At 37.0% G+C, this 17,069-nt stretch overlaps 1 protein-coding gene across 1 annotated transcript in view; it reads right to left on the bottom strand.

Annotated features, from left to right (window-relative positions):
• The window catches only part of MYOM2 (myomesin 2), a 164,184-nt gene extending 150,215 nt beyond the window's left edge, over positions 1 to 13,969 (bottom strand). Inside the window, exons 1-5 of the mRNA XM_006882903.1 lie at positions 13,863 to 13,969; positions 12,112 to 12,270; positions 5,342 to 5,480; positions 5,040 to 5,197; positions 3,104 to 3,196 (exon numbers count right to left, since the gene is read on the bottom strand). Of these exons, the coding sequence (XP_006882965.1) occupies positions 3,104 to 3,196; positions 5,040 to 5,197; positions 5,342 to 5,480; positions 12,112 to 12,270; positions 13,863 to 13,969 (656 nt within the window). The remainder of the gene's footprint in view (positions 1 to 3,103; positions 3,197 to 5,039; positions 5,198 to 5,341; positions 5,481 to 12,111; positions 12,271 to 13,862) is intronic.
• Positions 13,970 to 17,069: the final 3,100 nt, after the last annotated feature.

The following is a 17,069-nucleotide window of genomic DNA, read 5'->3' on the forward strand; positions in this document are numbered from 1 at the left end:
AAGGTCCTTGGTTATTTGTACTGTACTGTTTCTAGATACCTCTCTGGTCCCTTACCAACCTGTTGTTGTTGTTGTTAATTGCCATCGAGTCGTAGACGACTTATAGTGACCCTATGAATGAAAGACCTGAACAATTGTATAACTTTCATCATTTCTCCAAGTTCATAGAGTTATTTCAGAAGTGGATGCCACTCCTGCTTCCAAGCTTAATCGGAGAGCTCCATCAAACACCGTCCACCAGGGGTAACCATTATCACATTTGACACCTCAGTGTCACGGTGTTCAGCATCACAGCAAACATGAGTTACCTCTGTACAGCAAATGGACAGACCAGTGCTATACCACTTACCTACCAACCTATTCCAGCCAAATTGAGACTCTTTTGGTTTCTCATATGTACCAGATTTGTACTTCTTTAGAGTCTTGCTAGGTGTGGAATGGTCACATCACTCCTTCTCTTTATTTCTAACTTCATCTCCTTTATCTCATTGCTTGTGTGACCGCTTCCCAATTAAGACCTAGATTGATCATCCTATTTAATACCAGAGTTGTGACCACATCATTTCATACAGTCCATACAGTCCTACATAGTGCCTTCTGATCTTCTGATATAACTCACTTATCTGTGTATGACTCCTGTACTCATGCTAGAAGTAAAGCTTTAACACAGGAGTTTTGGTGTTTTCCAAGTATCTGAAACAATCTTTGACATATAGTTGTTGTTGTTATGTGCTGTCAAGTTGAAACTGACCCGTTTCTGACCCTCAAGAGTGTTTTCAGAGTCTGCAATCATATGAGAAGAGATCCTCTGTCATTCTCCTGCAGAGCAGCTGATGGATTCGAACTGTGTGCATTTGGGATGGTGAAACAATTCCTTCCCACTAAGCCACCAGACATATAGCTGTTGTTGAGTATCGTTCAGGTCAGACCAACTTGTAGCTGGCCCTCCAGCAGGTTTTTCAGAAGCAATAAATCAGACGAGAGAAATTGTCCATTCTTCTCCCACAGAGCCACTGTAACTTGCACTGTAAATTGAAGAGATTCAAAACCTATTCTGTAGATTCAACGGCCAAAAAGGTGGTACCTTAAGTTAGCAGTGCAACTTCCGCAGACTATACCACCAGAGCTTCTAAAAATTGAGTAATGTTGCTGTTGTTGTTTTTAGGTACCATTGAGTTGACTACAATTCATAACAACATCATGAACAACAAATCTGGACCCTGAACTATACTGTGCCAAATGCACGGTATAACCTGATATCCTTAAGGCCATAGCTGCACAACCTAGCTCATTGAGGGTCTTTTTCTCTTACTCTGACCTTTAACCTTCCCAAATATGAGTTCTATTTCCAAGAAGTGCTCCCTCTTGACAACATGCCAAAGTACGTGATATGAAGTTTCACCATCCATGACTCTAAAGAGCATTCTGGTTATGCTTTCTCCAAGATTTCTTTTTTCTTTTGGCAGTCCATAAAGTAGTTCCGTTTTCTTCTATAGAACCACAATATAAAAACATTGATTCCACATTTGTCATCTTTATTCATTGTTCAACTTTCAGGTGCATAGTAAGAATTTTAAAAGATCATGGCTTAGATCAGGTGCACCTTAGTCTTTAAACTAACATTACTAGCTTTTAATACTTTGAAGAGGCACTAAAAATCTCAATAGCAGATTTCCCCAATATAGTATTTTGAATATGTTACTTATTATTTTGTTGATACAGTGGTCTTCATCTTTCCCTGGAAAGAGTTTGATGTGATTTGCTTTACATACACAAACACATACACAATTAGCATATGTTTATATCATGATCTTTCTTTCATGAAGTTTCACAGTTTGTCTTTTCTTATTTGATTGTCATAACGACTCTATCACACATTCAGAGAAGACAAATATTTTTGCTTTCTGTCTCTTGATAATTATTTTCAGACAAACTATTACATCTATGGAAGACCTAGACACTTGTCCAAAGTCATCATACAAATAGTAAATTAAGGATTCAAACTCTGATCTCCTGGTTTTTAGATAAGTGACTTTTAACTTTTTAATACAGCAAGTACTCACACTTACAAATTAATACTTGAGTAATGAAAAGTGTCATAATAGACTGTTAAAGAGGAAAAGACAGATTGTAAACTATGATATTCTTATAACACAAAAATGAAGAGAAACATAAAAAGAGAATATTATGTTCTCACATTTCTTTTAAAATGTGTATGTGTGTGTGTGTGTGTGTGTGTGTGCGCGCGCACACACGTGTCCGTACTCATGTTGCATATGGCACAAAGAAATGCCAAGCACACAGTAAGAGTGCCAAAGTGGTACAATGGTTAATGTATTAGTACTAGCCAAGATCTACTCTAGAAGTCTCAACAGCATCAAAAGCTGAGTGAACTAACTCAGGCCCATAAGGACAAATAATGCATAAAACCATTATTGGAGAATGAGGATCCAAGGGGGGATGGAAGCAGATGGGTGAGGATGAGTGGGGCGGGGATGAGGGGAAATGGGAAGGATCTGGTGTGAAAAACATTGTTTTTGAACTTTATAAATAAACTAATATAAAAATAATGTTTTTTAAAAAGGTAAACATCAAAATATTGACACTGTATGTATCTTCATTTATAGTTACAACTTCGTTTTTTTTTAAGTTGTCCTAAGGAGAAAAAAACCTCCTAACAGTAGCTATATTTCTTTCCAGAATCTGAGTTTAGGGGTTGTTGTCCTCAAACCAAATAGTAAGTTAAAACTCTAATGCTAATTAGGTGTGAACAAAATCTTCTATTTCACTGTAGTCTTTGCACTTAGATATTCTTGTCTTTCCTTAAGTTATTTAGACTTTTTGTTTCCAGAATAAAACACCTTGAAAAGGGCTACTGATTCTGCATTCCTCTGGCCTTACATAAAAGAGAAACAAAGGGTAGTTTTTAACACCAATTAAACGGACATCTAAATACTATTCAAAGTCATAAGCAATGTAAGCAGATGTGGTGTGATTTGGCCTCCACTGTTCTAATTTGCTTTCTTTGGGAATCAAGAAGTAAATATTCAATGTCAGGTGTCCCAGCATACCTGACTGGTTGGTGCCCAGGCTTTTTCCTTACCTGTTTATCTCCAGTGTGTGTACACCGTACGTGCTCTCAATCCGATACTTTCCTGGTTCACTTGCTTGGGAAATCAAGCTACCATCTTTATACCTAAACAAAGGAAACCTTTTCATTAAAGAGAAGGGGTTTTCCCCCCCTACCTTTTGGTCCCAGTCTTCTTTGTCACACCTCTAACCTGCCATTGCTGTGCCATTGCATACTTCATTCTTTAGTACTGGCAGTGAGTGAAAGGAAAAGGAGTGCTGTAGTGAAGATTCACAGCCAATTTTTCCATTAAAAAAAAAAAAAAAAGAATAGCACTGACATAAAATAACCTACCTGGACCATTCTCAACCTATGACAGTTTGTATTCCAAAGTCTAATTGAACTTTGACCATTAAGAATGGTGCTTTTTCAAAAAGTTGTAAATAGGAATACCATTTGACCCAGCAATTCCACTACTGGGAATATACTCCAAAAGAAACCATAACCGCCACCCAAATATATATATGCACACCCATGTTTATCGTGGCTGTGTTCACAATAGCAAAGAGTTGGAAACAAACTAAGTGCCCATCAAAGGAAAGGATAGAGAAGCTGTGGTATAGTCACACCATGGAATACTACACTGCATTGAAAAACAAGGAACTCATGAAATACTATTTAAAATATGTCACCCTAGAAAACATTATGCTGAGTGAAATATCTCAGTCCCAAAAGGACAAATACTGCATGGTACCACTGTTGTAAAACAGGATTGACATCGGGGTTGGGGGGAGACTGAGAAAGATGGGATAAGTAAAGTATACTGCATTGAAACATATGGGGGAAAAAACTGTTTAAAAGGGTTATGTGATTAGGTATTATTTTCATGACAGGAGTTCATATAGAAGGCTGCATAGTGGAGTGGACTTGGGGGGGAGGAACTGTATAACAATGAAAGAATTTTTCTTGTTCTTTTCAAAGAGAAGAGTGAACTGGGGTAGAAGGGCTGGGCAGGGAGAAAAGTGCAGCAATTAATGAATGGAAATTAAAAAAAAAACAACCTAAATTGGCCTGGCTATATTACCAAAAAAAAAACAAAAAAGAATGAAACATGTCATTCCAACCTAGAAAATGTAGCTCATGTTAGCTGGATCCACTAGCCTGTTCAGAGCTACTAGTGCAGCTGAGCTATATAACAGAAGAGCACTTCAGGATCAAACCACACATAGACCCTGACCAGATGAAGCTGCCTTTATAGGAAAGCAAGACCACATTTTCCCACTAAAATCCTGCCTTCAACGTCCAGAGATTTTCAACTTCCCAAGCCTGCCATATGAATAAACATAGAATTAAGACAATTCATCTGAAAATATCGTTGCTGAAAGCCTCAATTCAGGCTATAGAAAAAAAAATATTTGTCATTTTTGTTGCAACCTACAGAAAGTGGCAAATAGATACCTGTAGATATGTATATGTTCATTTTAGTAACAGATGTTGAAATAAAAGGGGCTGTGGGGCTTAAAGATTTACTTCTTTAATTATTACAAAGTTGAATTAACTGCAGCACTGCAGTCCCCAAGCCTTTAAGTACAGAGTGTCTGCTTATCAGTCCTAGCATAATTAAAATCATAGACTCTCAGTGCTTACCGGTAAAGATTCAGCAACAGTGTTAGTGAATATTTGGTGAGAGCTTTGCACACAAATTCATGTCATTTCAATAAGCCAAGCCTTACATTGAAAAGTAGCCAAGGAAATCAGTCAACTCAATCTCACTAAACTAAAAATGTTTACATTTTAAATGGTTATTTTATGAGTTTCATCAGTATATTTCTTATAGTTACAAGCACAACTGTCTGTAGAAAACATTTGTAGCATGTATTTCCATCTTTTTTTGCCTGTACTTTTCAGCCAATCTTTGCCACATCCTTAAAATAAAATTTGTAAGTCCCTGAGCACAGAAAATACTGACCATTGTACCACAGGTGTTGGAAATCCTTGGACAGTGAAACAGAGCTTCACCGACATCTTTTCCCAAACAGTATGAGACCTCAGTCTCACCAGAATTTCAGGGGCTCTACTCATCCGTTCTTCAAATGAATGTCTCTCCCAGGCCAGCTTATCCTCCACCTATTGCCAGAAGAGAACAGGTATCAGAGAAAGAACTAGGTTCATAAACAAACGCTGTTGTGATTGAGCAAGCCACATTAGTTTAACATTGGCAAACTATCATTTAATGAACACGTCTAAAAAGAGATCCAAAGATTTCCCTACCATCTGTTCAACAGCATATTTATCCAGCTTATCCCGAGCAAGTGAACGGGCCAAGTGAACATTTTCTTCTAACTGAGCCAGTTCACTGAGGAAACGTTCTCTCTTTGCCTCTCCATAAGATGCCATCAATGACTGGTACCTGCGTGATCAAAGAAACTGTATTATTCTCTGGACACAGTGGAAAAATCATGTACTCATTAAAGGTCATTTTTCTCTTCCAAGATTATCTTAAATGGAATTCAAGAAGAAATATTAGAAATGCTATTTTTATTTATCTTTTAAAGGTACCTTTTGGTGATTGTATATGATTTGTCAATGAAATTAATTAGGAGATAAATACTTCAATTTCTTTTTATCAATATGAACAAATAACTTAAATAATTTAGAAAGCCATAAACAACAATTTAGAAAATCATTGTGTATTATGAGTGTGAACAAGCTATCTTCAAAGATATTAAATGTGTTTCTGACCATATTAAGGTTGGAAGTAAATTTTTTTATTATGTTTCATATTCGAGTAGTAGTAAAACAAAACAACCATTGGACTTGGAGTGAGAAAAAAAAATAGTGTAAGATTCCTTACAAACATACTTATGTGCTAATCTTCATAAGCATGGCAAATCCCATAAAGGCTTCACAGCCATGAGCCTATCACCTAACCTTTTCAAGATAGGTCTCTGTCTCCTCATTTAGAAAATAAAGATGAGGGAAGGCTACCTTCAGGGATCTGAGAGTCAAAGTACACCTTTAAAGTCAGTTCTGGTCTGTCATGTTGTTGGTGGTGATCTTAAAGTGACTATGACTCAAGCATCAGGTTGAATCTTGCCCTATCGTATCCTATCCCCTGACATTTTCACCGTCTCCACCATGCTCAAACGCATTGTTGCCATCACTGTGCCAATTAATCTCACTGAAGATCTTCGTTGGTTGCTATGACAATCTAAGAAATTGTCAAGTCTTTTCTCTATGAATGGAGAAGGTGGGTTTTCATCTGTTCATTGGGCAATGTACAAAAATTATGTTTTCCTGGACAGTTTTTTTGCTTGTTTGTGTTGTTTTGTGGTTATTTTGTGGTTAAATTAGCAGACACAGTTGAGATAAATGTCTATTCTGGAATAGTAAAATAAAATATGCTCCTTCATCTATCTGTAATGATAAGAGGAAAATATAATGCACACCATCTCCATGTCAAGCATGCCATCATTGTGAACTGCACAAATTACACCCACCTCATAACACGGTGGAATTGAGACTACTCTTGAAATATTATGTCATCTTTTTCTAGTCTCATATCCTCTTCACTTTTGTATCTTCTATATTCCATCAACATTGGGTTGTTGTTGTTGTTGTTATGTGCCATCGAGTCGTTTGTGACTCATAGCGACCCTATGTACAAGAGCTCTAAACGCTGTTCTATCCTGTGTCAACCTAGCCATCCCAAATGCATTTATTCCCACCACTCCAGTCACAGAGTCGATCCATCTCATTGAAGGTATTCCTCTCCTGTGCCGCCCCTCCACTCTGCCAAACATGATGTCCCTCTCCAAGGACCAATCCCTCCTTGCAGCATGCCCAAAGTATGTCAGAAGAAACTTCCAAATCCTTGACTCCAAGGAGCATTCTGGCTTCACCCTCTCCAGGACAGACCTGTTTGTTCTCCTAGCAGTCCATGGTATATTCAATACTCTTCTCCAGCACCACAGCTCAAAGGCATCTATTCTCTTTCTATCATTCCTATTTACTGTCCAACTCTCTGATGCATAGCACGTAATTGTGAAGACTATAGCCCGGATCAGGTGCACCTTAGTCTCCAGCCTGACGTCGTTGCTCTTCAGTACTCTTGAGAGGTCCCTCACAGCTGACTTTCCCAATGCAATTCGTCTCTTGATTTCCTGGCTGCTGTGACCAAGAGTGTTGACTATGGAACCAAGTAAACTAAGACTGTTAACTATCTCAATCTCTTCACCATCCATACTGATGCTGCCAGTTGGCCCAGTGGTAAGAATCTCTGTTTTCTTGATGTTGAGCTTTAATTCATATAGGAGGCTGCAGTCCTTGACCTTCTGCAGCAAGCGCTTCAGGTCCTCCTCAGTTTCAGCAAGCAGGGTTATGTCATCTGCATAACGCAGATTGTTAATGACTCTTCCACCAATCCTGATGCCACATTCCTCCTCATACAGCCCAGCATCTCAGATAATCTGTTCCGCATACAGATTGAAAAGGTATGGAGACAGAATACATCCCTGACGGACCCCCTTCTTGATTTTGAACCATGTAGTATTTCCTTGCTCTGTTCTGACGACTGCCTCTTGGTCCAAGTATAGGTTTCGCATTAGCACAATCAAATATTCTGGGATAATCCTTTTTTAAAAGTTTATGTTTCATTTTATATTGGTTTGCTCACAAAGTTTGTACACATGTGTTTCACTCTCCTGTTCATTGTATTTCACAAATGTCTTCATTCACATTGCTTTTCATGTAATCATTTCCATACATTGTTTTTAACAAAATTAATTACCATTGATCTATACCCACTATCACCCTGTCTTTTCAGGTCTGCACTAGATCTGTCCTAATTCCTTCACCTCCTCCCTCTGCCTACCAAACATGTGACCCTGTGATACCCTCCCTCTCCACCCTCAACTCCCCTACCCCTTTTCTTTCCCCTTTGAACTTTCATCCACATCTTACTAGTGATCTTATTTTTGCAATAATGGTCTTATACATTATTTATCCTTATGTGACTGAATAAGTTCACTTAGTATAAAGCTGTCTAGACTCTCAACATTAGGATATTCTTGCTGTACTGCTCACTTCTCCTGATTTTTGTCCCTCACCTAAGAAAAATCTACCTTTCAGCCCCTCATATCAAACTGTCCTTCCTTCAAGGCCCAACTTAAAAGTAATTTTCTCATAAAATTATTGCTACTCTGTTGCACTTTCCATTAAACCTCTAAAACTATTTCCTTTTCTCTGTGGTCTTTATGACAATAATTTATGCATAAGTGTTATCTTACTTTCATCCCAACCACCTAGCAAAGTATAAACTCCTCAGGGAAAAGCTAAGCCATTTCTCATGATTACTTAATCTAGCATCTGTACATGGTAAAATTAAGTATTCCTTAGTCTACTCTGGGGTGGGGAGATAGATATTAATTAGCAATAGGAATCAGGGAACGTGATCAGTGCTGCCTGGAAAGGCAAAAGTCCTCAAGGGGAAAGAAATGTTTGCAGCCTAACTTTTCCACCAATGAGCTGAACTAGGAGGACCATTAGGATATTTGATATTGAAAAGTTAGGATATTGTAGTTGTAGAGGCCATTGTAAAGCACATCTACCCATAGATGTTGAGGAAGTAGTAAAAAACAAAACACACACACAAGAAAAAATTTACAGCATACCAAAGGTTAGTGATAACACTACTTTAGTATTATCTTCCACGAATTCCATTCCAACACCACAACATGGACTTGTCCCTCTTTACTGTGCTTCTATAAACAGCATGTAACACTAAAACCTAATATTAGACCTTTGGAAAATCTGAAATTTAAAGCAGAATTTCAGAAAACCCTGTGGCTTCTTAATACAGAAATATACCGGGGAAACTATGAAAACTAATGCATGACTTAATATTTATCTTGACTTATCTCAGAACGTTCTTATTTTCACACATTTGGCTTTCTTTCAGCTGTTTGAAGGAAGCAATCTCCTCACGCCTCAGGCCTTTCTGTACTTCTCTGCCTACTGTGGCATTCTCCCAACTCCCAATCAGGCAAAATCCTACTTAGCCCTTAGATCTCAACCTAAAGTTTACTTCCTCCCTTAAACAATATTGATTTCACACCTAAACTATAATCCCATTTATTTTTTCATAACATCTTTTCCTCCCCCAAGTAACATTTATCACATTTTTAATTAAATACATATGTAAGTTGGTTTACATGTGACTTTACTGCTTCTTGTTGATGTTAGATGCCTACCAGTCAGTTCTTACTTATAGTGACCACTTAGTACATAGTATGTGCGTAGTACAGAAAACAAAACACTGCTTGGTCTTGCCGTATCCTCTCAGTCACTGATACGTTTGGTCCCATTTTTGCAGCCTGGATCAGGGGCTTCCTCTTATATTATTCATCCTCTATTTCTCCTAGACTTTAAATCCTAACTGTGTAGAAGCAATGTCTGATTATTCCCATCTTTATATTACAGCACGTATAATAATGTTCAGAAGTTCTGTAAACTTCTATTGAACAAATGAATGAGCACACTGTCCAAGAAGGTTTATAGAAAACAAGCTTCCTAATTGCAGTAAACCATATTGAAATATAGTGATGGAGAAAAAGAATTAGCATGCTAAGCTTCAAGGATCAGAAGTCTTATTTTGATGTTCTTGAATATTTCTATGTGCTATTTGTATTTGACTCACTGGAACCTCGGGCTTATTTCTGAATCAATAGCACCACCATTGCCAACATTTAATAAAATGAATAACAAGTCAGAAATTTCCAGCCACACTTCAATCCCAAATACTGTGATTCAGTACACTTGGGAAATATTTCTGCAGGTTTGTTATCAGTCACCCATATAGCTGGCCTTTTTTGTGCAGAATTATGTCATCCATCATACATTTACTCTTAATGACAAGCCCATAGACAGCCAGAATGATGAAGAGAGGAACATTTGTCACTTGGACAGAAGTAAAGGCATCAGAGGGACATTTCTAATCTGTCCTATCTTCCAGAAGGACATGGTGACATCCATCTGAGCACACCAATGTCTCCTCAGTATTTATTTTACATGAAGACATAAGCAGTAACTCAGATTGACGAACCTATAACTTCATCTCTCGCAAAGGACCAATTTGTCCAACGTGTTAAACTAATATCTGCTATGGGAAGTAAGGAATAAATAAGTGCTTTCAATAAAGCTTTCAGGCTATCAAGAGCAGTGAATTATTATAATAAGCACTAGAATTCATTTAACTGCTCAAATCACTCTACCCTCTGGTGCTCATTCATTCATACTCAGCCCTCCTACATGGTAAAAACGGGGCTGGTATTGTGCTAAAAGCACAATTAACTCAGGCCCAATTATTCAAAGCTTCCAACTACTTAAAATTTACTTTTAATGGTGGGGGAAATGTCTCCAAATAAAAATATTTAATATGGAAGATATGCACGCAGCTTATAATAAAACATCATGAGGTTGCTAAAAACTTATAAATGGAAGGCATAAATAGTAGGCTTAGTATAGAGTTAGCAAATTCCCTTATGTCTTCCACATTTCTATCACTCCCACTTAACATGAGTGACTAGCATTTAAAATAAGCTGGAAAGGCACACAAGATTATAACTAGTCATCAATAATTAAAATACATTCTTTGAGTTAGATTTATTATTGCAGGAAAGTAGACTAATGTATTTTAGATCATTTCCAACTACCAGGGCTGTCACAAAAGTCATTTTTGCTAAAACTTCATTAATCAGAGTAGCATATTCCTGGACCATTCATGTTAAAAAAGACTTACTTATCCTTCTGCATTTTACCAGTGGAGATTTTGAGACATAGGAAGTTTATGTGCTATATTCAAGGTCAGACCAATGTATAATTTCTATTTTAAAATGATAAATTGCAAGTCTCCTCATCCCAATATCAATAACTTAAGCCTTTTAAATTAATCCAGTGTTGAAAGCTATAGATATTTTTAATGTACACATTTTTAAGTGATTCTTTTACAAAAAGTCCTGATTTTTCAATAAAATTTATTTACATGGAAATAGATACTGAAAGATAATTTCAAATATTTTAAAGGTAAGAATTATTCTTTTCAGCTACACATTATTTTCATCAAACAAATTACTTAGCTGTAACACAACTTACAAAATTATATTTGTTTACTCAACATGATTTTTCTTTCAAATTTTAAGACTTCTAGAGAAATAAGAAAATTTACAGAATTAATTAGGTGAGATGAAGAGGGGAAATAAATATAGGCAATATTATAAAATGAGGTACTCATAACAGATTTATTTATTATGTTCTTAAAAGATCAAAAGAATAACGCTACTTGTCTCTTTATGATCTGAAGATAATTTTAAGACTGACATTTATGCTAATCCATCCCATTCATATGACATTTTGCCCTCATGAGCTGGCTCCATTGAAATGTGAAGTATGGCAATTTATAGAACCTCTCCACAACACTTTAGTTTACACATGGACAACTGTGTAAAACCCTACCTCCCTCTTCAGAAGTTGACCTTGCTTGAGTCTACAACCCATCATCACTGTGTTCTAAGGTAATAACTGAAGAAGTTAATTTACAACTTTTGGATATTAACATTTTCCCCCATAGCTTATGATACCATTCAATGAGAAAAGTTGTGTCAAAAGTTGCATTGAAAGGCGTGTCATAAAGACTTGAGATCAAATCTCAGTTCTGACACTTATGTGATATGTAATATTGGACAGTGTAGGTGACTTCTCTGAATCTCAATGTTCTTTTCTACAAGTCCATATCTAATAGTTTTCATACCAGGATTCAATGAAATAATGACAACAAAAAAAGATGTAATTTAAAATGGCAGAATTATCCATTTCATTAAAAACAAGTATTAACTTCAGTATTCTCTGAATTTTCCTTTGAGCTAATGGTGTTTATTTGTTCTCTATTCTAAAGAGGACTTTTCCTAGATTTCATTCCTAGAATGTATCTTAATAATGAAATTTTATATAGAATTATAATCTGAGAAAGCAAACACAGTGATTACCTTTTTTTGTTTTCATGTTCTTCCTCTTCAGATGAAGTGTTTACCCTTTTTGCACAAAGTCTGCAAGTTGTTCCTCCAATAGATGTCTGGCCAGATGTTCTCTGGGCAGAAGACTTCTGAGTAAAAGATTTTTGGGTGGATGACTGAGTTGAAGCACGCCTTTACAAAAATTGAAAAATAAATTAGAAGATACACTAGAAAAACCACAAAAATTCTTCAAAATAAGCAACATCATCTTTCTATACCCCCTAGCCATACCCAGTCCCTGAAACTCAGACAAGCTTGGGGACAGACTAGTCAGTAAGTAAAGCCAGCACAGGCTAACTTTTGCTTAGGTCCTAAACTGTAGTGAACAGTTTCACATTCATTTCACCCACTGACTTGCTGAAAAGCCAGTGGAACTGTTCACTACAAATTAGTGAGTAAACAGAAAAAGCCTTGCTTACTTTACTTTGCCTACTGCTCATGCCATCTCTGTCAGAGATTATAAATTTGAAAAGAAGCTTTGATTCTGTAGGAAAATGCTATGGGGATGGAAGAAAGATAGATACCAGTTATATCTAGAATCAGAATCTTTTTTTTTTTAGAATCAGAATCTTTGAAGTAGTAAAAAAAAAAAAAAAATTGTCCACTACAGCTTAGTAAATCAGCACAAATAATCCTGTGCTTGCTTTTTTAGGTGGGGTAATTCAACATTGAATTTTCACATCTTCACTCCTCTGTAGTAATGTCTACCACCCACCTTCCATGGAAGCTTTCCCAGACCGAGTTCCTCCATCATTCTTAGCACTTCTTCTCATTTGTCAGTTGTTGCCTTCTACAACCTTTTTTTCTAATGCTATGAATATATATATATATATATATATATATATATATATATATATATTTGAAGATTTGAAATTCCTTTAACTTGCTGGGAGGGACTGTAAATGTGTGGCTTTGTTTGTTAAAAGGAATGGCAACTAACAAGTACCATAAAGTGTTTCTAAATATAAAGTGTTTACAGCATATGTGCAGGCACCTAAGTGGCTAGAGAATGCCATGCCCGGCAATCTCTTTCATTCTTCAGCACAACTGTTTAATTAACCAACTAAGATTGCCAGCTATGTTTCCACGCAAGTAGTACTGCATGTGTTGCAGGCCTGTGAGGAGATTGCACTTAAGAAACTTGCTTAAGAAACTTCCTTAAGAAGGAAATGTGATGATACTTGCCTATTGTTCAAGGAATAAATTTACCTTTTGTTACAGTAGTACTAAATTTTAAAGCTAATAATACTATTTATACCGTTGTACGTTTACTTGAGAACTCACTCACTTTTCTCCTACCAACAGTCTTTTCCATTGGTTTCCTTCTCACAGGCTTTTATTGTTGGTTTCTTTTTTAGATTATGGCTCAGGAAGATAGTTAAGGGAAGGTTAAAATCAATAAGCAGTTGCTATAAATCCCTACATTCATTATCTAAACCAGGGATTCAGGTCCACAGTGTCACACTCATGGGGATAATCTGCAGATCTCCACACTGAGTACTGTTGCCCAGCCTGGGTCTCTGCCACACCCCTCCTTTGGTTTGGAGATGTCCATCAGTAAACATAGTCATCTCTGCCCTAAAATTCATACTCCAACTAAGTTTTTCACTTTGTTTCATATATTTATATATTTGTTTCAGGAAACTAAATAAGCATTCCTTGATTTTAAATATTAGACATTATGATCAATGCCTTAAGAATCTCGTTAATGAATTTCAACTTACTTTCTTGCTGCATATTCATCCAGAAGGTATCTTGTTTGAATGTTACGATAAGACTGGTCAAAATGTTTGTGTCTTTTTTGGTAGAAAGGTACTGCTACAAGTGACATCTTTGTGTATTCCTACAAAAAAAGCGTAACACATTTATTGTAATTTCCTTTACGAATGGTGTTATGCTACTGTGATTTTTGTATGAATATTTTCCATTATTCCAAAGGGGAGAAAATAAATCAAATTAACAAAAATTAGAAGAAGGTTTATTTAGGTAGAAATAATACTGGGCTAAGAGGAAACCTATTAACTTTCACAGACCTGATTTCATTTTCCATACAAATAAGAAGATTTGCCTATGTGTTTTATTTCATTCTGAACTGAACAGTTATTATGCTTTGTCAAGGCGATATGAAAAGATATGTGGGTGGGAAAGATAAAGGTACTTGAAAGTCAAATTATAGAAGTAAACAAATACTTATAATACCATAAAAGATATGATTCTTGCCAAAGAAAGGAGAGAAAAGAGCAAGCCCAAAGTGCTCTGGGACATGTGCGGAGAATACATGTAACAGCAGAGGGCAGCCAGAGGAGGTCCCATGAAGCAGATGATGACATTTGAAATGGATAGGACTTTCACAGGCCGAGATGGGGGTGGGAAAAGGACATTCCAGGAGCAAAGGTAGGAGGATCTTAGGGTACTTGAAGGAGAGTAGAATAAATCCGTCTGTAACACAATGAAACTATATATGGAAGGCCTTCAAAGTCTACCTCAGAAGCTAAAATTCCTCTCACTGTTCAAAACTGGGGCTTGAAGAAAGATGTTCACCTCCAAGAGTCTTTTCATTTCCATCATTCTAAGTCATTTTTTCAGGTTAGTAGCAGAAGTACTTGGCTAAGGATGGTCAGGAAGCTAGGACTGACTGAGTCCAAGAATGTGGCGAAAGAAGCAGATTTTAATCAAATTCTCCCAAAGTTGATAAATAGTTGAGACCTATGTTTTTCTCTAGAAATTTGAAGTACTGCAGCATTTGTTTGATAACCATGTGTTGTATACATTCACACAAAAGAAATAAAATGGAAATTTATGGGTAATTTATACAAAAAGTTATTCAGAAACACAATTGGAAATCTCTGTAATCATTAACTTCCCAAATAAAGAAGCAAAAGAGCTCTTCCAAGCTAAGTTATGTTTTCTTATTTATGTTTTAATTAGAGGAATCTAGCCTGACTTAAAGAAGAAACACTTAACTTAAAGTCTCATGGCACAACTCAACACTGCAATTCACACAGCGGACACCCTTGTGTTGAACAACAGACGGAGCCTTCATTGAAGAGCAGACATGGAAAGTCTTTCTATGTGGTTTCATGCTGTGATTCTGTCGTGAGTTTAAATAATCTTTCTCTTCTTCATCAATATTCAGATCTTTTAATTATTTTAGAAAACCTATAAACATACATTTTCTCCAAAAATATTTTTTATTTAATTATTTTTTTATTTCTTTTTTTTCTTTTACTTTTCTCCCTGCCCAGCTCTCCCACCTTGCACTCCCCAGTTCAATCCTCTCTTTGAAAAGTAAAAGAAAAATTCCTTCTTTGGTATACAATCCCCCCGAACCCCTCCCACTGCCCGAAGTACATTCCACTATGCAACCTTAATTCTGGACTCTTGTGATAACCATAATACCCTATCATATATCGCTTTTAAATTAGTCTGTAAATTTTTAGACTCTAGTTTCCTAGAATAATGGATCTATTCTTAGGAATTATCCAAACACAAGGACTCAAGGAAAGAGGTCTCTGTATGAAAAGCCTTTTCCCACTTAGACATCACCTAGACTTCCATTTCTGAGTCTTTTCTATTGTGTTACATTAATTTATCTCAATATTTCTTCTCAGAGATCAATTTATCAACTAACCAGCAAATGCTGAGTATTTGTCATAGTAGTTTGTAATTTGTTTGATGCAGAAAATCAATTATCTATATGTAACAGTCTTCTTGACATTGACTGTTACGTATAGATAATTTAATATCAAGAAGACAAAGATTCTCACCACTGGACCAATTGGCAGCATCAGAATGGATGGTGAAGAGACTGAGATTGTTAACAACTTTAGTCTCCTTGGCTCCATGGTCAACACTCTTGGCACCAGCAGCCAGGAAATTAAAAGGCGCATTGCCATGGGAAAGTCTGCTGTTAGGGACCTCTCCAAAGTACTGAAGAGCAATGGTGTCTCTCTGGAGACTAAGGTGTGTCTGATACAGGCTATGGTCTTTGCAATCACTTGCTATGCATCAGAGAGCAGGACAATGACCAGGGAGGATAGAAGGAGAATTGATTCCTTTGAGCTGTGGTGCTGGAGAAGAGTATTGAGAATACCATGGATGGCTAGGAAGACAAATAGATTTGTCCTAGAGAGGGTTAAACCGGGTGGCTCCTTGGAGGCAAGGATTCTGAGGCTCTGTCTAACATACTTTGGACATGTTGTGAGGAGAGACTGGTCCTTGGAGAGGGACATCATGCTTGGGAGGGTGGAGGGACAGCGCAGGAGAGGAAGGCCCCCTATGAGGTGGATTGATTCAGTGACTGGGATAATCGGGATGGGAATGTCAGAGACAGTGCGATTGGCACAGGACAGAGCGGAGTTTAGGGTTGTTGTACATAGGGTCGCTATGAGTCGCAGGCAACTCGATGGCACATAACAACAACAACATATGTAACAGTGTTGCATATAATGGAACACGGTGAAAACATCCTCCCCCCACTGAGTCCAGTTTTGAAATAGCTATTATTTACAGTTCATGTGCACAGGTTTTTACATCTGAGAGATCTGGATTCAAGTCATGCGCTAGCACTTACTTAGATGTTGTTGCTGTTATTGTTTACATCTAGTTGGAACAGACCCATAGCTGACCCTCCAGCGGGTTTTCAGAGGCAGTTAATCGCATGGGAGGAGATTGCCTGTCCTTCTCCCGCAGAGCAGCTGATGACCTCAAACTGCATGCCTTCTGGACTGCAGTGCAGCTTCTTTTCAGTAGGTCACCAGAACTCCCTTACTTAGATGTAGTCTTGTGTTAATTCCTAATTCCTCTAATTCTAGCTTCCCTATTAAATCAATATAATGTTTAGCATTATATTTAGCATATTGAGTAATAAAATAATGTTATTGCCACTTTACAGTCTCATTGTTACTATTTTGCAACAATTAAGTTGATTT

Source organism: Elephantulus edwardii, unplaced genomic scaffold, assembly GCF_000299155.1.
Source record: "Elephantulus edwardii isolate Elephantulus edwardi_28Jun2011 unplaced genomic scaffold, EleEdw1.0 scaffold00025, whole genome shotgun sequence".
NCBI lineage: Eukaryota > Metazoa > Chordata > Mammalia > Macroscelidea > Macroscelididae > Elephantulus > Elephantulus edwardii.